Raw genomic sequence first — 26,157 nt, forward strand, 5'->3', positions numbered from 1 at the left:
GGTCTGCCAGATATTTTGTTTTTAAATAAACCGCCACTGTGCAAGCATCTAATGTTGGCCCTGAAATCACCCATGAGAAAAGGGAGGAGGAAAAATAGGACCAATGTAAACTACTTGCTGCTTTGCATAACATCAAGGAAAAGTTTGGGGACATAAGAATGAATACACATTTTTATATATGACCTATCTGTGACAATGATGCAAGCCTGCAACTCATATGAGCACATAATGCATGCTGGTTTTTTGATAAACCGAAAGTATACATATTGCACTTTATCGTTTGTGGTGCATAGTCCGCAAGCTTTTACTTCCGATATCACGCACCTAGCATAATGGAATAACAACAGCACAAGATTTGGGGAAACACACCCATATACCACTTTGCTACATCTAATTTTTAGATGCTTTTAACTGCAATCTTATTTATTATGTAATGTTTTATGATTTATTATTTTATTTTTATTTATTTATTTGTATAGCGCCAAACTGCTCGCAAGCATCGGGGCGCTTACATGAAGACGTAGACAAATGTTGAAGACGAACAGTGTACAGGACGGTTCATTACATATAAGGGTTGTCCATCAGAGGTCGTAATGCTTTATCTCGAATTACTTAAAAAGCAAGGTTTTAAGTTTTTTACGGAAGGAGAATAGATTTGATTTCAGTCTAAGGCTAGTCGGCAGTTTGTTCCAGAATGCTGCCGCACTAGTGGGGAAGCCTCTTCCTAGACCTAGTTCTTTTTTGAATTTTGGAGTCGTTATCAGTCCCTTGGCTTCAGATCTTAATATTCTGGTAGGGTTGTAGGGTGTAAGTTTGGTCTTAAGGTAGGCAGGAGCTTTTCCATAAAGGCATTTATGGGTTAGCCACAGGGACTTGAATTGTACACGGTCTTCCATTTTTAACCAATGTAGGTCGCGTCTAGCTACGCTGATGTGATCTCTCCTAGATTTTTGTTTGATGACTCTTATCGCCTGATTTTGGACCAGTTGGTACTTGTGTAAGCTTTGCTTGTTGGCACAAGCAAGGAGAGCATTACCATAGTCCAATTGGGAAAGAATGGCGGCTCTAGCAATGGTGGCGCAATTTTTTTCATTAAGAAGGGGTCTCATTGTTTTGAGGAGACGAATGTAGTAATTACAGTTTTTGCTGACATACATGGCTTGAGCATCTGCATTGAGAGTGGCTTCCAGCGTCATGCCAAGTGTTTTCACTTTACCAACTACTTCAATGCAAGATTCCTTGATTTGAAATGCCTTGTAGTCAGAAGTCAGTTTAGGGCGAGCCTGGGTAGATCCAAATACCATTAACTCGGTCTTGTTGCTATTGAGGCACATCCACTTATTATTCATCCATTCTTCGATATTCTTGTAGAGGAAGTTCAATTTAATACTGTCTTTAGCATAGTCACCGCTCAATTCCATGACTAGCTGAGTATCATCAGCATAGTTAGTGAAAAATACTTGAAGTTGTTCTAGTAATTCACACAGGAGGCGTATGTACATATGAAAGAGCAAAGGAGACAAGCTGGCTCCCTGGGGAACTCCACACGAGATGTTGTGTTCGATTGAGAATGTATCTCCCCAATGGACTTGTGGAATTCTATTCTCCAGGAAGGAGGTGAGCCAGCATATTGCTTCTTTAGAACAGTTTGCAGTTTTGGCTAGTGCTTTTTGTAAGAGCTGGTGGTCTAACAGATCAAACGCCGCACTAAGGTCTAAAAGTACTAGTAATCCTGTTTTGCCCTTATCCATAATTTCCAGCATTTTTGTTTGCAGATCTAACATTGCTGTCTCTGTGCTATGCACTGCTCTAAAACCGGATTGTTGTGGATGCAGTAGCTCATTTTTATCTACATATTCCTGTAGTTGGGCTGTGGCAATTTTGTCCATGACCTTAAGTGTGAAGTTGCAGTTGGTAATGGGCCTCAAATTGTTGGGGTCGCGTAGGTCTAAGTTGGGTTTCTTTACCAGAGGAGTAATGGTGACTTTTTTAATATTGACTGGCAAAGTTTTGTCTCGGAAGGATGAATTCACAATGTTTGTAAATAAAGGAGCAAATATGTCAGGGTGTTCAAGGATAATTTTGGGTGGAAGCTTGTTTTCCGCGCAGGAAGACGGTTTCATAGATACCAGAGTTTTCTTCATGGTGTCAATAGAGATTGGTTGAAATTGGAATTTCTCAATCCCCGTGTCCATCGAAGATTCGACTAAGGGGTTAGGTTGTGGCATAGTCTGAAGGGCAGATGTAATTCGTTCTCTTGCTTTAGTGATTTTATTAGCAAAAGCTGTCTGAGTGTTATCACATTCTGATTGTGAGGGATTAAAATTTGGAATCAGGGCCTGGGGTTTGTCAATAGATTTCAGTATATCTAAGAGTTTACTTGTTGAATTCGCTGATGTTTCGATTTGACTGTTGAAATAATTCCTTTTAGCTTCAATAATACAGTTCTTGTATGATTTTTCTAGTGACTTACAACTGATCTTATTGTCGTCAGTAGGGTTTTTTTGCCATTGTGCCTCTTTAAGGTTTTTTTCCTTTTTTAGATTGGTCAGTTCTGGTGTATACCATTTTTGGTGATTAGAGTTGGGTCTGACTGTCTTTTCCCGGTTGGGAGCTTTTAGGTTTATCAAACTTAGCATATGATGGTCATATTTGCTAATGATAGTGTCACAGGAGTCTGTTTCTTTAATATCGGCCAGGATTCTGTTAACGCAGGATTGTAAATCAGTGCTTTCAATATTTTTAAAGTTTCTTGAGTGAACTTTCTTGGCGTCGTTTGCAGGTTTTTTTGCTAACTGAGGGATCAATAAATTGAAAACTACTTTGAAGTGGTCAGACCATATACATGGAGTAGTGATAACATTGTTTATTTTGATGTTATTGGAAATAAACCAGTCTAATTGGTGCCCATTGGCCATGGTAGGGGCATGGTTAGATACATTGAACTGGATTTTTTGAAGATTTTTTTCAAGATGAGTTGCTTCTTTATCTTTGGGGTCACCGCGCCATCGGTTCAAATCACCAAGGATAATTGTAGATTTGTTCTGTCCTATTAGTGAGTTAGCGTGGTGTATGAGTTCATCATTGAACTCAGAGTCCAGTGATGGTGGTCTATAGACAAGTAGGAAGTTAATACAATTGTTATTTGTAGGGCAGTATTTAAGGTGTAATGTTTCACAACCTGAGCATGTTGTAGTTGTGGGGAACACAGGTATGGAGTCACGTGATATTATAGCGACCCCACCCCCTTTCCCACTGTCTCTGTTGGTGTAGTGGATTTTGTAGCCTATAGGGACAGCTATAGAGCATGTGGGACCTATCGGGTCCTGTAGCCATGTCTCAGTAATGCACATGATATCTATATTATCTGCCAGTATAAAGTCGTGGAGGCATTGAGCATGGTTATTGAGAGATCGTGGGTTCAGTAGACATACTTTTAGGTCGTTCAAAATGGAGGTGGGTAGAATTGCCTCATTTAGTTCGTGTGTGTTTTGCGTCTTGTTTTGTTTTGTGGCGGAGTGTGTAGTATGTGCTTTGGTAGGAGATGTCTGTGCGCTAATGGGCGTTGAGTAGGTGTCTTTAGAAAGGTCCTTGAGTGGACAGAAATTGGAAAATACTTCCCGAAATTCCTTCCTTTTTCTGTTGTTGCAATTTCTTTTCTTGTTGATGAAATTTGTTTGGAGAAATCCTTTTCCCTGTTGTTAATGTATATTATTGAGCATTGGCGATTTGTGATTGAGAAATGATTTAATATCAATGATTTTAAATAGTATGATTTGTATATAGCAGAAAAAGAGAGCGTGTGAATAAATATTTTGTAAAAGGTCTTTTAGAACTATATACAAATAAAATAAAAATGTATTTTTTGATAATGCCCCAACAGTAAAATGAAGCATATGGAAAGCCTTAGTCTTTGGAGTCGGCTGTTGGCTGTGTCACTTTATTTGCCGACAGCTTCCCTGCACATATTTCTTTCACAGCATGTTCATAATTTGATCCGTCAATAGCAAGGCTTTTGAACTGCACTCACTTAAAATCATGCCAGGGTGCTTAATCACGGGAGACTGAGGGAGCCCGGGCAGCACCTCGGCTCGTGGGCAGTCTTTTCCAGAATGCTGGGTCTCTACACAAGCTAGTCCCAGTCCACGTCAAGCACTGTCTGTACGACGAGTAAAGGATTAGGAATGTGAATGTGAATAAACTGTCATGAGCCACCCTGTGACATGGCTAGCATGGCCAGTAAAGGGGTTAGGAATGTGAATAAGCTGTCCTTAGCCACCCTGTGACATGGCTAGCATGGCCAGTAAAGGGTTAGGAATGTGAATAAGCTGTCCTTAGCCACCCTGTGACATGGCTAGCATGGCCAGTAAAGGGGTTAGGAATGTGAATAAGCTGTCCTGAGCCACCCTGTGACATGGCTAGTATGGCCAGTAAAGGGGTTAGGAATGTGAATAAGCTGTCCTGAGCCACCCTGTGACATGGCTAGCATGGCCAGTAAAGGATAGAGTGTAATTAAGTTGTAGTGATTACATTCTTAGTTCCTCCAGTAAAGAATTGGGAGTGTGATTGAGATGCACCGAGCCAACCCAAAAGTGGTGCTACATCAGGATGGGCTGGGGTGCAAAAAGCACGAAGGCAAAGAGTCGGCAAGAGTATTTCTGCAGGTGTCGAGCGCTCGATCACATTAACCATCGTATTCCTTTTCCAATCCAAGCCAGAGTAGAATCCCCAGGTCGGGATTTGGTGCTGCAGTGTGGAATTGCGCTCCTGTTTTAATCACAGGTCAGATACTGCAGAGAATGTTACAGCGACGTAGCTCGGAAATGAACACAGGAAGGAAGGATGGGGGAGGTGCAGGTTCCCGCCCATGCGCTGTCCCAGAGAAACCTTTGAACAGGGACTTCGAGATGGGTGGACTTCAGTTCCACTGCACTGAAATAATAATGAACTCAGTTGCTCCATGGACATTTGTACATGAGGCATGAATCCGCTCTTCATTTCATTCAGAAGCTTAGAAGGCCCCAGAATGCCGGTCACCTAAATCCTTATTATTGCTAATGAAAATACAAATATTAAACAGTTTTAGGGCGTCAATGTGCATGAGAGAACCCTTTACCTTCCTTCCTCTTGAAAGCACAGGTTATTTCGCTTGTGGTTCCTCCAAACACGCACATGCCAGTGACAATGTTCTCAAAAATATCCTGTGCGGGGCAGTAGGAACCTGTAAAATGGTGAACAGAGTGGGGGTGCTCCAGCTTCTGTTTGCCGCTTTGCCATTCTCTCATCATCCCCTTGTTCATTTTCTTTCCTCCAGCAGATGTCTTGTCGCCCCTGGCGGGGGCACAGTACACCACTCCATGGACAAGCCTAGATGCGCTGAAACTATGGTGGTGATTTGGCACAGTAAGAAAGCATGTTAACGTGACATAACATAGCGGTACAAAAGATCGAGGCAGAGCTGCACTGCAATACATGTGGTGTATGACGATACATACATCTGTAAGAACCAATAAAAAGTCCGCCGGCGTTGTGCGCAACAATAGGTTTAGGAAAATGTTGTTTTCCTGCCCATGAGCATGCAATGAGTGATAGGTTCCACAAATATGCAAAAGAGGTTCTCATCGACTCGACACCCTTTGTCCTGCAATTAGTTTCTTATCACACCTTTAAAAGGAGAATGGTTGCAGATTCTGAGCCTGTTAGGGATGTGTCCTACTTCCAGATATCTGTTAAGCGGTGTGATGGATTCTTCGCCTGGACACCATAAGGAACGGGCTTAGCGAGGAAATCCAGTGGAGCGATCGGGCCTTCATGAAGTAGTCACCACTGTATATTCAGCCAACATCATACGGCATGAGAACAGTGACCTCCACGGTCCATCCCACCTTGCTGAGCTTTGCTGCACAACTAACATGAGGCACTGATCCTTGAGCCCACCTACTTCGGGTTGTTAACTATGGGAGAATGGGCTGGGACCCAGACATCAGTGCCACCCCTTGGGTAGAACACCAACGGGGCTACTTCCACGTGTAATTGAAGGCTGGTGCATGAGAGCCAGATCTGATGTAGCTCCCCTGCCCCACAGCTAGTACACAAACACAGAAAGAAACAAATGGGGTACATGCGCCACGTGGCGCTTCCTCTATTGCCATTTCCATCGACAGTGGTACATCACCGTAGCCAATGCCCCATTCCACCATTAGACTATTCCTTAGCCTCGCAGGTCATAACCCTTATGGACTTGACATGGCATGCAGTGGCAACAATGCCAACAGACACCAGTCCACAATGGCCAAACCGACGTGGCTATACCCCTTTTGTAACTGAAGGCCGCTGTATGCAAGCTTGTTTCGATGCCAGCCCCGATCCACTGTGGCTAGGACAAAAATAAATGGGGCCTTACACCATGCAACATTACAGTGCTCTCATTATTGTTATTCTCACCAATAGCAAACATATAACCGAAGCCAGATTGCTGCTTAGAGCATCCCAACCCACAACTGGGCCACTCCCACATTCTTTAGCTGTGCTTTTCAGAAGACCCATAGACTCAAGATATTCTGCAGTGGAACTAATGCTAATGGCATAACAGACACCAGCCAAACATGGCCGCCACCAAGCCAACAGTCCTCTCTCTATGTTTAATGAAACAGAGATACATAAATAGCGAGGGCTGATCACTATGGCAACCCCTAACACAGGACTTACGTGCGAGATTCCGCACAGAGCCTCGCTGCAGAAAGCCAGGAGCAAGAGAAGCAGAAGGTAAGTGATTTCCTCATTTTTTACCTCATTCCAGTCCGAGCAATGCCAGCATACATGAGCACCCACACCTAGCTACACGGTATTATAAGGCCATGTGGACTCAGTCCTGCATTATTTAACTGGCATACAATACAGTTTTGACCATTTGCGGAAACACTATATATTTTTTTGCGCTAGATGCAAGAGTATCGCCGCGGGCAATCACCCGGAATTGATTGTGGAGTTTGGCCCGGCCAAATGATCCTCCGTAAGAGCCATATCCTTGAGCGACCGCGGCTCTGCAAAAGGAGCCCTAAACACCTAGGACATCAGAACAATCTTACCAGGGGGTCACACACAATACAGTTTTGACCAATTGCAGAAACACTATATATATTCTATTTTTGCGCTAGACGCGACAGTGTCGCCGCAGTCAGTCACCCTGAATTGATTGCGGAGTTCGGCCCACCTAATTTTCCTCTGTAAGAGGCAGATCCTTGAGCAACCGCGGCTCTGCAAAAGGAGCCCTAAATACCTAAAACATCAGAATAATGTCTTTCACACACATAAAGCAAGGGTGCCCAGTGTATGCCCATAAAATGCAAGTTCATGTATATAGGACACTATACCTCTACTAACAGCGGCACACTAGGATACCCGTGTCGTGTCGTATAGTGCACCCATGTGAGTTCACAGACGATGAGACTCCTCTTTTTTCATCCACAGTTAACCCCTTGTGGGCCACGCAACCCGGTAAATCACTACACCATCGACGACTAGAGATATCAAGTCAGAAAAATGAAACGCGTCCAGACCACGGAGGGCATGTTTTTGAGGTACTTGCGTCTCCTCTTCATTAACTTGCCTGTATATTGTATCAGCTTAAAAAAGGTTTACAAGCCCATTGGAGAAATAGGGGCACATCCCCAAGGTGTGTGTACCCAGCAATCCCGGGGAAAGGTGACACGAAAAAAATTCTTTGGACAATCTATCGCCATCTACATTCAGTGTTTCACAGCATAGGTACCCAGCCTAAAATAGGCTTTTCTACTTTGACATCCTAGGTTGAACAAGGAGCACCATCCTATCTGACGGATGGATGACTAACGACTCCTTTGAAAGAAATTGGTCCTGATGAAGATGATCCAAATGACTACATCATCGAAACCGGTCGACCCAAGATCCCATGGTTGTCTAACTTGCATAAGACACATGCTACAAATGATTTATTGCTAATGCCAAAGCACTTCCTATGATATACTCTGCACCCTTTGTTGTCTTTCCAAGATACCATGAAATAGATTATTTTGTAGACCAGATTGTGAAAAAAGAAATTGCCGCAAATGGGATGCTACAAAAGCAATAGTTTTATTCAAACATTGCACGGACTTCACTTATAGGTGCAGTATTTTATGTGGGCAAGTGGAGCACACTTCATGGAGGATGAATAAAAAATCTCTGAACATTTACCCCCATGAACTGCCCTCTAAGCAAACCATTTTTAGGCCTCTCCGGGACTGGTTCCCAGATTGAGCAGCTCCTCCACTACTCATTGTAGAGTTAGGGTCAGCACCTTTTATTCTATCCCTCTTAGATAGGTGGTGCACCACCGCAACCTAGGGTGAGACAACTCTACAGGGGACATAAGACCACCCTACAGGGCTAGGATGTTCTTATGGACAAGGTCACAGTAGGGAACACAATAGTAGTGTTTTGCAAAACGAATGAGTCACAATAATGACCCTATTCCTGTTCCTGTTTTGTGTGATATTGTAAGTGAATCTAACAGGAAGGTCTACACCCCCAGATGAGGCCAATAATTTAACCCCTTGAGTGTTAAGCGGTGTGACGTACCACAACTTGCACACCGCTTTCTTTTCACTCCATTTCAAGACGGAGACATATTTGCCTGAAACCTTCAAATTCCGAAGAACCATTCATGTAGGATTGCAAATTTTTATAGTTTGTGTGCTTGAACTAATCCAGTGGCATCCAAACTTTGCTTATGCTGACCCACCCCCCAGCATAAATATCGTTCCCCTCAGATTGTTGCACCCCCCACCGACAAGCTATGTGCTTATATTTTCTATTAAAAGCACTCACTATAATTATTTTTCTATGTGCCTCAAATTTCCTATTTCGCCCCCCTGCCCCCTCACCAGACATCCCTCGGCCCCCCTGCAGGGAGGACAGTCCCAGAGTTTGAAGACCACTGAAAATGATAACATGCAGCTATGTATATAGATCACAGCATATGTACTTCTGCATAGGCCCCAGCTACTGTAGACATATTCAGCCAGTCGTGGCTTTTTATTTAACACCGCATTGCATGCTTTAAGCGGAAGGCCCATGCTTACAATGTACAAATACAAATGATACATACCACCATTTTGAACGGATGCTGGGTTTAAACGACAGAATAACTGTGGCATACGTGGAAAGGGTCTCCAAGGTCCCTAGCAAGGCTTTGCATTGGCAGAGTTCGTACCAAGAGTTTGATGGCTGTTTCTACATGAAAGGCAACTGCCAAGTTATGTTTTCTAGCCTGCAAAGCAATCTTCGCTTTACTTTTATTTATTTTTTAAATCACAAATGCTTTTCAAAAGTCGGATCAAAGTTAAAACTCATGGGGCCTCATTACGAGTATGGAGGTAGCCATGGTGCTATTAGCGCCATGGCTGCCTCCATACTGGGCTCCAATACCGGGTTCCTTCAATGGGGACTTACTGGGTCATTCCGACATAGGAGGACCCGGTAATTCCTCCTTGCAGGAACCCATCCCCATTCCCATTTGAGCCCCCATAGGGCTCAATGGGAATGGGGAGGGAGGTAATAACGGGCACATTACAAATGGCCCGTTATTAGCTCCTCTTCCACTCCGGGGACTTGCAAAGGGAACCTCGTAATTGCACATCCCTTAATGAAGGGTGCCGGTCCCGTACCGGCACCCTTCATTATGGGAGCGCAAGACTCGTAATGAGGCCCATGGTTTCGGACCTACAAACCATTGTTTACCTAATGCAAACTTCCCTCTGCTCGTGCAGCAGCACACTGTAGAGTAAAACATATGCAACACTTAGGCTGCAGCAACTCGTTTGCCTTGGAAGCAAAACAACATATAGCAATATAGGTTTGAATCCCGGGCTCGCGCTTAGAAACCGGTCCCCGGTATATTAAGCGCGTTATAAAGAACAATTCTAATTATAACTATGCAACAGAAAATGTATTGATCGACCTATATAATTAAACACTACTATTCTAAATAAACAAGTATTACGCCCAAAAAGATGGCATGAGGTAAGATCACCACGGACAACCCATTCCCATGACCACATCCATTAGGATTTTAAGCAATGCGGTCATTTAATGGAGTAGGGGGTATGGGGTAGCACGGTCTACCCCACTGCATTCTTGCTTGCAGTCCATGGGAATTGCTCTGTAACAACATGGGGCCACATTTTTTAAAGTATTTTTAGGGACCTCCATCGTTTAGTGGAAAAAATAGCATCCCTTTCTTTATGCTTTTCCCTGTTAATTGGGATTTGCTTGACCCGATATGTCTGCACAGTGGTACGAGTTATTTCAGGAGTTCTTGCCTTTCCTGGGGAATGCGGCCTGCCATGAAAGGATATGCTCGCGGAGGTGGTCAGTCAAAATATCGAAAACAAAATGTCGAAAGACCATGTCGAAAACAAAACGTCGAAAAATAAAAAGTCGAATTATTTTTTTTTTTTATTTATCTTTATTTTTTGGCTCTAGTATATAAAAAAGAAAAGGTAAAAAAATAAATTAAAAAAACCCATTTCGAATAAAAAACGTATTAAAAAAGAAATTCGACTTTTTATATTTTGACGTTTTTTTCTCGAAATTATGACTTTCGACTTTTTTGTTTTCGATGTTATCACTATGAACCGCTCGCGACCGCTCTATCGCGCAAATAGAGATACATGACGAAAAAGTATTTCTTGTACTTTCAAACAAATCATTCGGTAATGATCTAGCAGTGACATGTTGCCATGTCTATTCTCATGATCATGTTTATTTCTATTGTTTGATACACGTCGGTTAGTAGTTGTAACAGCACACGTTTTTCGAGTTTGTAAACCAAGGCTTGGATTCATTTTTGGGGAGCAATTTACATTATCTGCTTTGTGAATCTTGGTTTGTCGGTTTTACTTCATGAGCACAAAAGATGCGTCTGCTTTTGTTACAACTACTCACAAACAAGTATCACAAATAGAGATGAACATGAGAACAAACAGGTCACCATTTCACTCTGAGTTCATGCCCCAATAATTCATATTGCCATACAACAAATTAACAGAGCATCATCAGGGCGCGGTTTCATTTAATGTCACTTCCTGCAATGCCATTTAGGGGGCTTAGTGGGGTGGATGAGTCAATGGTCTTGTGATGTCAGTACCTCTATTTTTTAGTGCAATGACAGCAATGATTTTAACAAGTATTTGTTAAATCACAGTGCGGCTATTCCAAGCAATTATGTAAACTAAAAGTACAATTAATTTGTTCTCAGGATACAGGCTTGCAAAAGGCTAAACTGTGTGTGGAGTATTTACATCGGGTACAGCTAACCACAAGACATCGTTAACAGTTATACAGTTAGAAACCCCGATTCAAAGCTTTATCTTATCTTCATGCAGTGAGCAGCTTTGAAGCGGATGCATCCACTCTTGGAGATTGGCTGTTCTTCAAGCAGAAGACAATGGAGTGAACCTACGAGTCCAGGGAGGGAAATGTGTTAACACTCTTGACCCTCTATCAGGAGTGAGATTTCTTGATCTCAAACTCTCCATCAGCAACTGGGTTTGTCATGTTGTACACAACTGCAAGTGGAAAAGATAAGGTAAAAAGGTCTCAAAGTATAAAAAGGTTTTACCTCCAGAATTGGGTACAGTTTCTCATCTCTTACACATATTCCAAGATACCTAAGAAAAAAAACAATTGGAGTTATCACACTGTACAGTCTAATTTGGTCCAGAATACTTTCAAAAGATCAAGTAAGAGAAGAGCTCAATCTGTGCATTGACCAGCAATTAAAATAACTAGGATCTTCCAGAGGAGCATTTGAGGTTTATTGACAGCATTGCTGCTAGGTAAGCAGAGAAGCTTCTTCGACAACACACACAAAGGAGGGACACTTGGTCACATACAAATTTAGTGGCTCTGCCACTCCACTGAAAACAAATGGCTTGGATTGGCTCTGGCCTATGCAACCCCAGTTATCTATGTTCACTCTTGAAGGCTGTCCAACATCACATTAGTTTGATCAGGAATAAGCAAGCTCGAGCAGAACACTTGAGGCGCATTTAATGTGGAGTCAATAGAAAATTGTCTAATGTAACAAAGGCAAGGCCAGCTTTTCTGTTCCTATTCCAAGTGAAATTAGCTTTTTGTGAGCAGTTAATTTAGTCTCAATGTGTGACAAATTGCATGTGAAAGCAGCCAGAGACAGCTTTGTCTAGTTATCTAAAGCACCAATAGGTAAGGTGGCTAAATGGTTCTATACCACCAGGACACCACGTTGTACATTTGGACCATCAACTTAGTAAATCAATGCATTTTGCAAAATGCTGTCTTTTTTCAATTGAACAAATTGGGTTGAAGTACGCAATACAAACCCTTTATAAAAGGAAAGGACAACACTGAAAAAATCATATCATGGAGACATGGCATCCATTATCTGGTCACCCTACCTTTAAAAATTAGCTTGTGCACGGGCTGTGCACTAATGTGTGAACTCACCGTACAATGTTTGGGTGAGATAGTTTCTGCAGTAAGCTGATCTCTCGCACGATCACCTCCTGGTCCACATCATTCTTGTAAATTTTCACCACCATCGCTTTAGAGCTTGTGCTGTGCGTCACCTACAATGAGAGTATGACACACGTTATTCCATCAAAGACCAAAAGTCTGAGCACCGGAAGAGAACTCCGAGAGTCTTTCATCACTTTCATTTCCTGTATGCATTCTCCTATCTAATGCACATTGAGTAATGGATGGGTGCCACCACACAGACCTCGCGGCTGGGACCTCATGGGCTTGTGTTGATGCTAAATATCAATGTGTTTTAGTTGTATGAAATATTAATGTATTTGTTAGTTTAACTACTGTATACAAATAAATATAAATAAAATATCAAATGTAAAAACGGTCAAAGCAGCTTGACACACAATTCCAAGCGTCCTTTGTTTGATACTTATGCATAGTGATTTTCTCTGCTTAATATTTTTATTTTTTTCAAATTATACCTTTACTAATTTTCAACAATGCATATATTAAAATCCTTTAACGTTGTACAGCAGATTCATTCAGTAGTAAACGGAGCAGTGTCAAGAGAAAAATCTCCAAGAGCAGAGCATTGGTAATGACAATGGCTTCATAGGCAAATAGTAAATCTAAGATGGAGAAACACGACAAACATAAAACGCCAAAGAGCCTCCACCCACTGTGTGTAGGGGCAGAAGACTGGGGAGGGGAAGGTGGGTGGGTGAAGGATCTTGAGCCAATCAAGGCAAACCCACTGTGATTAAGATGTGTACTTCTCCAGGAAGGCACAGCAGATCTCCCCAGACTTCTCAAAATGTTCCTCCCTTAATAAGGATCTTCACTCACAAGTAACCAGCCTCAAGAGTTCAGACGACCATGTTTCCACACTGGATTGTCTCCTGCTTTTCCCAGTAGTATGCAATCTCCCTTTTGGCACAGGTTATCGTCATTAGAATCCATCTTAATGTGTCAGGACCCAAATTATCCACAGAGAGGGTCGACCCCAATGTGGCCAACCAGGCCTCAAACTTTTGCACACCTTGCTCCAAAACCTTCACACTCCCATATCATGTGAAGCAGGTTTGGGAGCCATGTAGTACAGTTAGAGAATTCACTCGAGATATTCATACCAACCATATACATCTTTTCAGGGGAGAGGTGCACTCAGGTTCGCTTTCTGCTGCATTAGTCTTATTTTAAGTATCTTGAACACTTCCTTACTTAACCCAGAATGAGGTCACATTCCTTCTCTGGAATTTCACATTCAAAGTCCTTTTCCCACTTCCATTTGTGAAGGCATCATGAAGAAAACACAGACAACTGAATACTATTTGGGCTAGAAACTTTTATTAGATCAAAAGGAGGGTTGGAAAAAGGTCTAACTTGTCTATGCAAGGGTGGGATTTCCCTATGTAAAGGAAACTAAGGACAGTCTGCCTCAGGAAGTCCAAAGCAAATGTCTGTGTGTCCAAAACCTATACTTGCCCTGATATCTAATTGTATACAATGTGTAGGGATGTTAGCCTCAAAATGAGAAGTGTTCAAATAAATGTTCAGAGCTTCTTCCAGCTCTTGGTTGGAAAAGGTTTCTTTTTCCTTCCCCAAGGTTCAAGAGTTCACTTTACAGTAAAAGAGGGGTTCCCTTCCCCAAGCGTTCAAGTTTCTCAACTTTCCAAAGCACCCTCATTCCTTGGAGCGCTTCCCAGCTCTTCTGGCTTGGTTGCCTTTCATCAATTTCATAAAGTTCAGTTTCTTGATTTCAAATCACCTAAGTTATACTTCAGTCAATCACAAGCTTGTTGGTGACTTAAGTGACTTTTCCTTAGGTGGGTGGACTCGGTCTAGGTGCAGTTGTCACGCAACCGACACACCTTATTGGCTTCCTCATGGGCACATTGCCACTGTTTCAGCTTCACAGTGGGGCTTGACCTATTCTCATTTCACATCCTCTTGATACTTTGTCACTGCTTAGGTTTGCCACCAGTCACTTGTGGCATTTCCTGAGGGTTCTTGACAATGCCTATTCTTCAAGTTACACAGTTCTTCGTATTCTTATGCTGCTTGCTAATGCTGGTTCTCTTCCATTAAACAGCTCCTTTTATCAGGGAATTTTACAAAACTACTTTCAATTCGATCAATATTCAAAAAGGCTGATCATTCAAATCAGTCCCTTTGTAGAAACCAATAGTTTTCTCTGGCCCTATCTTGGACTTGAAACAGCTTGTTTAAACTCGCACTCATTTATTTCACCCTGGGATTTTGCTTGACTCCAGGTTAGCCTTCCTTTCATCTCTTTCGCTGTTCGATATTCCTATAAACCGGTCACTCGGTTAGTTTAACAGTTTAGTTTCATCGTTATTATTAAAAGTATTGTCTGCTTTCAAACTTGACCAGCTTTCATATCGCTCAAACAGTCTTTCGCGAGCAACCCTACTTTCAGCAACCACGCAGTCTACATATCAGTGTCCCAGAGTCACTCGACTTCTCTGACTCATCAGGTACACGGTCTCCAGGTGCTCTTCTCCTCATTGGCAGGCTCGCAGTGGCTCTTGCTGCTCCCAGCTCAGCGTGCCTTTTTCTCCAGGGTCTCCGCCATACTGAAAGGGAGTATCTCCATCTACGGGAGATATGCAGACTAGCTCTGCTAGAAGAGACCTCTCAAATGCTCCAGCCACACTCTGCTTCCGCTGCAATGACTCTGCAGCTCATAAGCACTTCAGGCATGCGTCTCTCTGGCTTCCATCTCCAGCTTCTCCAGCAGGCGTTCCAAAGTCGATCCCACTGCCTTCATCTGAGCAGGCCATTTAAACCGCCGCCTTTGCTTCAGGTGCAGGAAATGTTTGTTCATTACAAAATGACCGTGGTACTCCGCATACATCTTCCTCGTCCCATTACCAGATGGGGTGTGTGTGTGTGTGTGTGTGTGTGTGTATGTATGAGTCAATAAGGAGGATGTATGGCTCTGGTGTGTCTCTTCCTTGTCCCATCATCTGACTGGTGTTTACTGGGAGATGATTTTCTGTAAAGATAGGGAAGGGACTGATAAAAACTTACAAAGGCCTGGGGGATATTGGACCCATTAGAAAAGGGAAATGTGGGAAACCGTGTCTCAGCCAACGGTGCCTCGTCCCCACCCAGTCTCCTCCACCCAGGTGATCCTCCCTTGCATATTCACCCACAGGGTCTCGATCCAATAGTGATGGCCTTTCCCTGGCCACCTGGGAGGAGGATAGATTGGAGGGTGCGGGGGGGCTGGGGGGAGGACGCCCATTCCTCACACATTTCAGAGTTGCATGCGACTCTACGGCTGTTTCTCATAGGACCTGACTTGCATGGTATATTCAGGTTAATTCACCTACATATGCCAGCGTAGACCATCATGCCGACTCAAGAGTACTGCTTAGTTTCTTATGAGGGCATTGTGCATTTTTCTCACATCCCCCAAGAGAGCAATTTCCCACCATCAAAGATGTCCCTGAGCTTTGATGGTCTTCTTGCCAGGGCTGTCAGCTCTAGCTGTGCCCTGTGGCTTCATATTACTCTGGGATTCTCTAGAACCTCAGTTTTCATGTCACTAGGGGGTTTGTCTCCAAATCATTTCAACAGTGCTCTCCATTTTGCTTGTGCAAGATTGACATGGGTTAGCCGTACAGATGCATGCTATTCTTGGAGCTATAGAGGAGTCGTTTTCTCATTTGACAGGGAAGCCTCAACCTGGAGTCAGATCGGGATATCCATGTCATGGTCCCTTTCCCAATTGCTCACCAATTGCAGCACTGCAATCGGGGGAAGTTGGAGCTGCACTTAATCTGGAGTTGCATTCTTTACTAACTCTGTACTCCCTCACCCTGCAAAGCTAATTTTGCTGATGCTTTGAGAGTATCCACCAGTACCTGTTCTGAAATCTGGAGCAGGAGGGCACTCATTCTATAAAGAAATTGGCCAGATCATCATTTCGTAACGTTTGACCTTTGTCCACAGTGTGAGCTATAATTTCTTCCACCTGCTCACAGAAACAATCAGTTAATTCAGTGCTGAACATAGGTTTGCCCCTACTGTCTTTTATAGGTGATGAGGAAAGTCTATTCCAGGATATGTAAAGCAGTTGGTCTCCCATACCATTGGCCAGACATCAAGGTGGGCCCTATGGCAGAATTGTAACCAAGAGTGTGCCACAGATTTAGCTTGATAAACCTTATATCCCAACCGTTGCCTATGTTGTTCGAACGTTTAAAGAGCTAGCAAGGCATGGTCCAGGAAAGGCAGGAACACCAGAACATCATCCACGTACAATGCCAGTTACCATTCAGTGGACATGACCTCTATTCCTTTGAGATCCCCTCTTGGTAAAATAGCCTTCGATTTAGTACTGGAACCACTTTCAAACGGTAAGGGGGAGAGGGTGTATCCTTGTCCTGTACTCCGGCTCATCTTGAGTTGACTCAATTGCCAGCTATTGGCATAGCAGGCCTTTAGGCGTGTGGCACAGGGCACAGATCATCCTTTGCATGATGTTTCAAAAGCTGTATCTTTACAAGCATGCACACATTAATCTCTAGATGATCCTATCGAATGGCTGCTACTGGTTCTGGTCTGTCTTGCCAGACCCTATGTAGATCGGGCAATAAATGAGGATTATGTACCCCGTCTCTGCCTTGAATTAAGCTCATTTGATCAGGAGAGATTTGGACATTCCTTGTAAGCAGATTGGTGGTAGCTTTTCTTATAGTTTCAAGTCTACACTGAGCAGAGAAACTAGCCTTTATCTAGAGCAGCTAGTCTCTGGCCAGTCCTCTTTGTGATCAAGCCCTTTCTCAGCAATTCCAGCAAATGCCTTCTGAAAAGCCTCCATGAGACGGGAATCAACATTTTTGTGGAATTCTGCAGTCAGACCGTCAAATCCCATGCACCTCCCATTTCGCATTTGCTTTAAGGGTGTTAGGTCTCCATCAGTCAATCCAAAGTAATTGCCCCATCAGTGATCTTTTTTAAATAGAACTCATTGAGATAGTTGTCACTTTCCCTCATTACCTCAAGACAGCCTTCGGTATAGAAGCTTTCATTAAAGTCTTTAAATTCCTGACAGATCCAGTCAGATGATTGTAGCGATTCCTGGTTCACTTTCAGTATTTTGGTCACCTGCTTCGGTAGCCTCTATTGCTTTAGTCAATATTCCAAAAGTGTTGAGAATTGCTCTGCATTTCCCCATAAATAATGGTACTTCTCTTCTCTCATAGAATAGTACTTATTGATCTTTTACTTCACTTTGCGTAGGTTTTCCAGGATAGGTCGGGCTGGTAAATATCCCCCACCCCCAAACTGTCAACTCCTTCTCTGAATCAATTAGTTACTAATCTTGCTCTTTTTTGCCAAATATGAAATAATTTCCCATAAATAAGCTTTCAGGGTATCTAAGGGAGAATTGCTGAAGATGCACTTCCTTCATTTCCATGAATAAGCTTATTGCATTCTCCATCTCCTTAGTAAAATGGTTGTTGAGCAATAAAAAGGCTGACTTCCTAATGAACAGTGATCTATTAATTGTCCAAGCCTCTAGCTGAGCAGGCCATGGCCTCTGGTTACTGTACTGACAATCTGGCAGTCGTGTACTTCCGGTACAAAGCATGTACGAATTAGGAAGAGGTTGATCTGGGAGAAATCATCATGCACCGTGGAATAAAAGGAGTACATCTGGTTGGTTTGGTACGTGAAGCACGATGTAATAAGAAAGACCCAGGACTTGGATCATTTTACCAATTGCAGATCTCGCCCTAGACCACTGTGTCTTTTAACTAGACGTTCTATCCAAAATAGTGTGCAGTGTCGCATGCAAATGTGGAATGGATTTTGATTTATCTGGGAATGATTTAGTGGTTTTCCACACCACAGTGTGAACATGCAGCATGAAGGAAGTGGTCCTTGGTTCTACGCTTTACATTCAAATGTCCAGCAATTGGGATACCGTCACTTTGGCAATCTAGAAGACTTTGTGACAGAGCATGAAAGAAACTGCCATCATCAACTTCTGATCATACACACATGCTACTATGTAGCCAAAAAGTTCAATCTGTAGTACTCTACAGCCGACATCTGGAGAAACTTTGCAAGTTAAGCCCACCACACCCCTGATCCCCGTCCCAAGTCTGTTACCACCTTGGCCGTCACCATTGATACAATATTGTATAACCCAGGTTTATTCAGAATGCCATTTCCAGTGTTCCTACAGATCCACCAGTCAATCAACCAAGCAGTGATTTAAATACTATCAATCCCTAATCAAGATATAAATAGGGCCGGTTCAGCAGCATTGTAATCCTAGGCAGCAGCTCCGATATCTTTCCAGGCCTGTTGCAGCTCCCCCACACTCCTCCATGCCACCTCGAAAGTGGATGACAAGGTGGTGCATGTGTTGACCAAATAACAATTTCCACTTGCGTTTCTGAGTGGCAGGCCTTTTAATGACCATCCCAGTTTTGATAGGTTTCAGTTAGGTATTTTATTGTTAGTCATGCTGTTGTGTGTACATGTACCATGACTTCACCTAAAGCTCTAAAATCGTGTGTATGATAGCCACTACTAGGAAATGTCCTCTGTGCCACTGCCATTGCCCCTCCATCATTCATCATAAGAATATACACTATGTTGCAGGCATGCAGAGTAAAGGTTTATTGTGCATTGGGAGCATGTTGAAAAGACTAAGACAAGTACCATAAGACCAGTGAAGGAGATGGATGCCCGAGGAGAGAACTCCTGTGCCTTGATCCACACCACTGGCTGCATGTTTAACTCTCCAACCCTTGTGGGACCAGAAAGACCAACAAGTCCCTCTCCACAACACCTGTGATGCAGGAGAAGCTCACACGACCTGCATGGAACAGACTCACCTGGCTAACTTCCATGAAACCTCAGAAGACATGCAAGAGAAGATAATCCAGATGCAGGAAAATCTATCAGCAAAAGAGGGCTCCCTCAACATTAATATAAAGCCACTGATAAATCTCTGGTACCACTGGGCTGGGATTGTGAGGTAAAAGATAGCCAATATGGAGGAAAAAGTCAATCAACTGACAGAAAATACACCTCGGAAGTCCCAGAAGGTGGATCTTGGCAGCACACTCTCTGCCTTGTAGAATTGGAAATGATGTTCCCCTTCACGGGGACTGGAGCTAGATGGTTCACTGCTTAAGCCTTCTAAAGGTAGGATGAGGTTCTCTAACCCAGAGTTGATCCACTGTATGTCACATCCTAGAGAATACGGAAGCTCGGCCATGGGTGTTGAATTCTAGTTACCAGTAAACTTGGCATTGCGAGAGCTTCAATGTGAGGACCAAATGAGTACCATATTGTGAGAGCTTCGGGCAAGATAAATCTGATTATGGATCACAACATCACATTGGTTCAAAAGAAGAGTCACTTTTTTGGGTGGTCCATTTTTTCTACAGAGCAAAGTCATCATCTTGTAACGACCTTGTAACTGACTTTCTCAGTAATATGTACATCTTAAACCAAGTAAACCCCACAAAGAAAAACATTTAGTAATTTTGTGTCGAGGGCAGCCCATGCCCAGAGGGCACTGCAGAGCTTTACATAGGAAGGGAGATAACATTACACCCTGAGACATGACTATTTACAGGTGCACGCCAAGGCACTTTCATTGCCGAGTGGCAATTGGCAAGAGTTCTGGAAAGGATGAAGACCTAGAAAGTTGAAAGGGAAATGGAGGACACACGTTTTTTTCGTGTAGGGTTACAGGGAGTGTCGACGGTGGATTAGTAGATAACTCCAGAGCCTGGTCCCTTTTTTGGGCTTTTGGATTTACAGCAGCATTACATTGGCGCTATGCATAATGTGGGTTCAAAGTGTGGCGGGCAGTTTTTTCTTCAGGTAGGCATGGGGGATTTTTTTGATACATACGGATTCAAACTGAACGTAGGATTGAAGGGAAATGCAATGGTGGTCCTCGACAGCTGTGGCTATTGTGAGGGTGCAGGAGTAAGGCTCCGACACAAGTGTGCCATTATTTTGGTTATAAACTTTTATTCATAAAAATAAAAGGGGTTGGAGAAAGGTCTTTTCTACCCCAAACACCAAGAGGGGTTTCCCTGCCACAAAGAAAAGTAAGGAAACTGTCAGAATGTCTAAATAACAGTAGTCCGTCACAGTCATGTCCCCAACCCTACTTCTGATTATAACACTAATGACTAACGTAGAAGGACTCCCAACACTCCAAAGTAAACTACTAGTGACATTTCTTTCCACTTCAAAGTTCCCAGGTCCCAAGTGTTGAAAGGAAAACAAAGGTTCTGGGTCTTCGTTCCAGTGGCCAGGGTTTAGCTCCTTTCCCATGGCTTTGAATTGGTTCCGATTAGGAGCTTATCTTCTCCTTTTCAGTAATTGAAAGCCTTTGTTATTCTTATGTTTTCAGACCTTGTTCTCAGGCTTTCATATGGGTGTGGGTCCCAGACCTGCAAAGATGCATCACAAAACGTCGATTGTTCTCTTGACAAACATACACTTCTTTCTGGACAATGTTTTTTGTAGGGTCCCAGACCCTCCTATTTGGCCCTCATGTGGGTGCAGGTCCCAGACTTGCAATGCTGTAACACCAGATCTTGGTTAACTCTCCTGCCGCATATATGCGCCCTTTTCAAATGTTTTAATACTCTTGAGGGAGTCGCAGACTCTCTTGTGCATTTCAGTCTGGCTCTTATACATGGGTGCTGGTCCCAAACTGGCAATATATGTTCACCACGACTAGGTTCACTCTCGTGCCATGCCTGTGGTTCTCCTTCACTTCTTTCAGTTACTTTTAAGGTGCCAGACCCTCTCGTTCTATGTTTCTCATAGTAGAGCGTGTGCCAGATTCACACACTGCTTTCAGGGTTCCTGACCCTTCTCAAATGCTCTCCACACTTCTCCCTTGGTTTTGCCGGTCCTACGGCCCTTCTCCGTATGCCTATGTACCCTTTCTCTTGGTTCGCATCTCCCGAGGAACAGGGCCATCCTGCGAGGTTCTGGCAGCACTAAGAGACTTGTCTTCTCCGTTTGTCACTTCACTGCCTTTTTGCGTCCTTCGTGGAGCAGCTCTCCAATTCGGGGCACACCCAGAGGTTGGTTGACTCTGGTACTTCCGTGCACCGTCCCTTTTTCCTGGACTACCTGCGGCATACCTCTGCCTTCCGTGTGCCACGTATGAGGGGTCAGAAATGAAAGCCGGACACAAAGCAGTCATGTTTCTCATTAAAGACTTTTATTCAATTGAAACGGGTTGGGAAATGCCTCGCTGGCCCTATTCTAAAGAGGAGTTTCCCTACCCAAGAACCTGTCTTTGTCAGGATGTCATAAATCAATAACCGTTGTGGTGTCCAAACTTTCTATCCCGACCCTGACACTAAAGCAAAATAAAGTGACAAGGGTAATGTCTTTAACCTGCAAAAAAGGTGTTCTTAAATGAAAATAGAACAGTTCCAAAGTAAAGGTTCTCCAAAGTGGAAAAGACCTTCAATTCCAGAGGGCGATTCCCTTCCCCTGGATTCTTCGCAGGTATCACAAAAGTCTCTGGGTCTAACAGTTCTGTATCTTTCTTGGCCCACAACAATCCTGTTTCATAAAAACTGTTCAGTCTAAGTTCTTTAGCAAAAGGTTCCTGCTTTAAACACAAGTTACTTCTTTGATTAACAAACTGTTTCTGCTTGACACTTTTTGTAGGTTTGCACTTTGCTTAGTACACTACCCTGCAAAGACTCTTAATGCACTTCCAACTGCCTTGTGTACTCCCCTGCCAGGACTTTTGAGGTATTATAGTTCCTCTTTACATTCAAGTAGCATATACCTTTCTTAGCTTGGTAAATCTACTTGTTTTATAGTTCCTTGCACGCTTTTCCCCACATCTGCATTCAGTTCTTATTGGGGTCCAAATTGGCACTCTTCCCTTTTAATTCAGAAGTAATCTTTATTATTTCACTTTCTGCAATTTTACAATGATCAAATTCTCTTTGGTGTGATCGCCGAAATGCCCCGAGGTCCCCACTCTGCTCGAGCTGACTCACTGGCTTCTTGTAGCATCTTTCTTGTGCTTATGCGGCATGCCTTTGCCCCTTGCTTCCCACTCAGGCATGTCAGACATCTCCAGCCCATCTCGCGGCTCCGCTCCTGCACGCCGGCTTCTCTACCTCTCCCCCTGTAAAGACAACGCTGATTCTCTTAACGGCCGCATGCTCAGGAATCCTCTCATGGTTCCTGGGATCTCCAAGGCCTGCCTTGCTCACATCACATTGCTTCCCTTCTTGGCTGCCAAGCCTCTTTGCTCTGTCAAACTGGCTCGCGTCTCCCGCACACTGACTTGAGCCTCCAGCTTCTGTACATCGGCTCGTGCCTCCAGCCTCTGTCCGCCTTCAATGGAGGTGTCCCGTCATCTCCTGAGCTAGACCGGTTACCATTTTTTAAAGGTTCCTGCGCACAGGTTTTCCTCCAACAACAAGCATGTTCCTTAGGCTTGATGTTCCTGCTGCTCTGCATCAATTCTGTATCTTCCTCATCTCAGTACTTAGGTGTTATGGGAATTTAAGTCAAATTATGGTTTCAGAAGCATATCCCTTTAGGGGTGGCGGGACAAATACATGGCAATAGGCCATTGAGGTATTGGCTAACAGGGGGTCTTCCTCGTGGGAAAGTGGGGGATACTGCGCCTCATCCAATGAAGTCATGACATCTCCCCGGTAGTTGTCTCCTCCCATGTGAACCTCCCTCATATAACCGCCCCCAGGGTTTGGATCAGGTAGCAGCTGCTGTCCTCTAGCCACATGGGGGGGGGGAGGTCACCGCCGAGGAATCCGTGATGACTCCATTGAATTCATCACAGGTATCTGCCCCTTCTCTACCAGTCTTGCCAGTGCTGTTCTCGCAGATGCTCATTGGCTACCAGCTGCTCTCAACTCTCCTCCTCGGATAGTAGCTCTCCCTTGGTGTGCCAACTGGCAATGATTTGAACTCCCTCACTTCCCTGTTGGGTTGTTCTGGACCAATCAAATATTGCGGAAGACTAGACCGTTCACTAGGATTCTCTGGAGTGATCTGCATCCTCCTGGGCATCTTCCTCTTCACAGTACTTGTGTAATCTTTATATGGAAACCCAACAGTGTGCCCTGGTATTCTAATCAAGTCTGAGAAATTAGGTGGACTCACTGTACGACAAAGGATGTTGGCCCTACCTGAAGATAAGAAGAAAGGGTTGCTCTTCGATAAAGAGGGGGATTGAGATAAAGTGGGACTATACAGCGTTCTCTGTGAAGGGTCGTCCCTAATCCCAGAAGGGGCTTCCTCTGACATGTGATCATCCCCCCTGTGTTCCACCACCAGGGGAACTATTGTTACTGTGGATGCACGACCCAGGCCCCATGGGAAAGGACTTCCCTTAGGGAAGAAGGGACAACATCCTCAGCTTCGTCACACTACGTAGTCTAATTTTCATTGACCAGGGGCATCAGGAAACCCTGCAGCCATCAGAGCAGCCTTCATGCGAGGGAAAAGTCGCTGGGTCAAACCAATGAGACGGGCACTGCCCACTCAATAAGGGAAGCAGACAAATGCATGCACCGTCAATTAAAGGTTGGTGCAGTAGGAAGGATTTGATCTTCTGAAGGTTTTTTTTCGATACCAAGCATTGGGCTATACTTATGAGATTCCTAAGGAGGGATCAGGGTGAATTGAGATGCTCAATGACCTGATCCTAGGGCAAATGGTAGAGATTAAGCCATCAAGATGCATTTCATAGAGCCAATACTATGAGAAGCTGGAGTGTGTCTTCATTGATAGGGGTCACTAGATGATGATACCATAAGGTAGAGCAGAGTATTGATGCCCTGTAACACCTTGATTTCACAGCTGGACCCCAAGCAGTTCCAGGTAAAGGTTGAATATCATTTATTTATTTTATTTATTTTCCATTTCTAAAGCGCTCACACAGCCGGGGGGCATTGAAGCGAGGTTACTGGAATAGGTCTTGGTTGCGTATTTATAACGTGCTTAATACCCAGAGGTTTCTAAGCGCGGACCCGGGGATCGAACCTTTGTTGCTGCGTGTCGTCTTGGTTCCAAGGCGAGCACGTTGCCGCTGAGCTATCCTCCTGGGACGATAGGATGAGGCTTGAGGACCCCGCAGTTAGCAGCGAGCTGTGACACCATTTGGATGCCTTGTTGCTATTTTAGCAAGTAAAGAGGTGAACTAGTTAAGTACTGTATCAATGTTGATGCGAGAAGAGCATGCTAAGGCTTTATGATCAACCATGTCTGTGGTCGATTAAATATCCAAGAGGAACACGAGGCTGTGAACAGCAATGTCAGTAATCCTTCCGGAATCTTAGCCAACCCGGAAAGCTCTGAAGTTCCCATTTCATAGATGTGTGCATGCAACCTGCAGCCACATCTTTGAATCTCAGCATAGCCGCCTGTGCCATTTATCTTTCTGATTATAATAAATTGAAGGCCATTAAATTGGCTAATAATACACGTATTATTAAGTTATTGAGCTTTAAGAAACAGTAGAAATCTAACATTTAGTGGCATATAAATACATGCTATTACTATTATGGTGTGATTCCAGATGATTGAAAGCCGGGGTGGTACTTATGGAGGAGGTTTAATCGTTTGATATGATCTTGGGAAGCGAGTGCCATTTCCTTTTCTGGATCTTTGTTAAGGAACAGGAGGAAGGGCGTGGTGCTGCAGTTTGCTGGTTTGTCGGGTCTGGCTGTTTTATTTTGTTTCGTTTTAGATGAAAGTAGGCAGATATAGCCAATCTTTATGGCAATGTGATACAAGTTAATTTTGTTCAGCAAAAGGAGGACAGCAAAGTGTTTAGCAATTTGATTGACAAAGACAGCATCTGATCAAAGCAGGAGGCTTTAAAGGATTTGAGGGTTGTGTGGAGGGAGTCTCTGGTGAGGGTTTTGAAGGTGTGCCTCGATAGGCATCGAGGGGTCGTGGGTAGTGGGGCCTTTTAGTATTATTTTATGTCCATTTTCTTTTTGATGGTGCTGTCTTTGTTGATAAATAATTTGCTGACGTTGGTGTTTTTCTAAACAGAAAATGGGATTGTGAGTGGAAGGGAGCGTTCCTTTAGTGTTTCATGGGTTAAAAGAGTGATCTTTTGCGGTTGGTTTCCGCTGTGGTTTTGAACTGGCACTCCGATTCTACTTTGCGGATGTCGATTTTCGATGCCATACATCTGTTTTTGAGGTTGTTCATGCTCAGCTCAATGGGGCTTGAATTGGGGCCTTGTCTTTTCTGGTTTCCTGTAGCCTTAGATAGTGTTACCTTGTGTGCATCATGGGAAGGGTTGTTTGGGCATGTCCTTTTGGTGTATTGGAGTACTTAAATATGTAAAGACGTGGAATGTAGTATGTGGTGGGCTGCCAATGACAATGCCACTTATATGTTAGAGAATTTGAGGGGCAGAGTCATTTGTGTGTCTCATCGTTTTCTATGGGGAGGTAAAGATCTCATGCATGGTTTTGGTTGACCTTTGTGGGAGGCGAGTGGTGGAATTGGTCAGATGTGGTATATGTACATTTTTGTTGATTAGGAATATGTTCAGGGCCATGTGGAGTGACCTTGTAATGGGGTTTG

At 43.7% G+C, this 26,157-nt stretch overlaps 1 protein-coding gene across 1 annotated transcript in view; it reads right to left on the minus strand.

Annotated features, from left to right (window-relative positions):
- Nucleotides 1-26,157, minus strand: part of LOC138471872 (dual specificity testis-specific protein kinase 2-like) — a 516,102-nt gene that overhangs the window by 269,542 nt on the left and 220,403 nt on the right. The window contains exons 3-4 of the mRNA XM_069609731.1: nt 12,508-12,629; nt 11,642-11,690 (exon numbers count right to left, since the gene is read on the minus strand). Of these exons, the coding sequence (XP_069465832.1) occupies nt 11,642-11,690; nt 12,508-12,629 (171 nt within the window). The remainder of the gene's footprint in view (nt 1-11,641; nt 11,691-12,507; nt 12,630-26,157) is intronic.

Source organism: Ambystoma mexicanum, chromosome 8, assembly GCF_040938575.1.
Source record: "Ambystoma mexicanum isolate Mex_15411 chromosome 8, UKY_AmexF1_1, whole genome shotgun sequence".
Classification (NCBI taxonomy): domain Eukaryota; kingdom Metazoa; phylum Chordata; class Amphibia; order Caudata; family Ambystomatidae; genus Ambystoma; species Ambystoma mexicanum.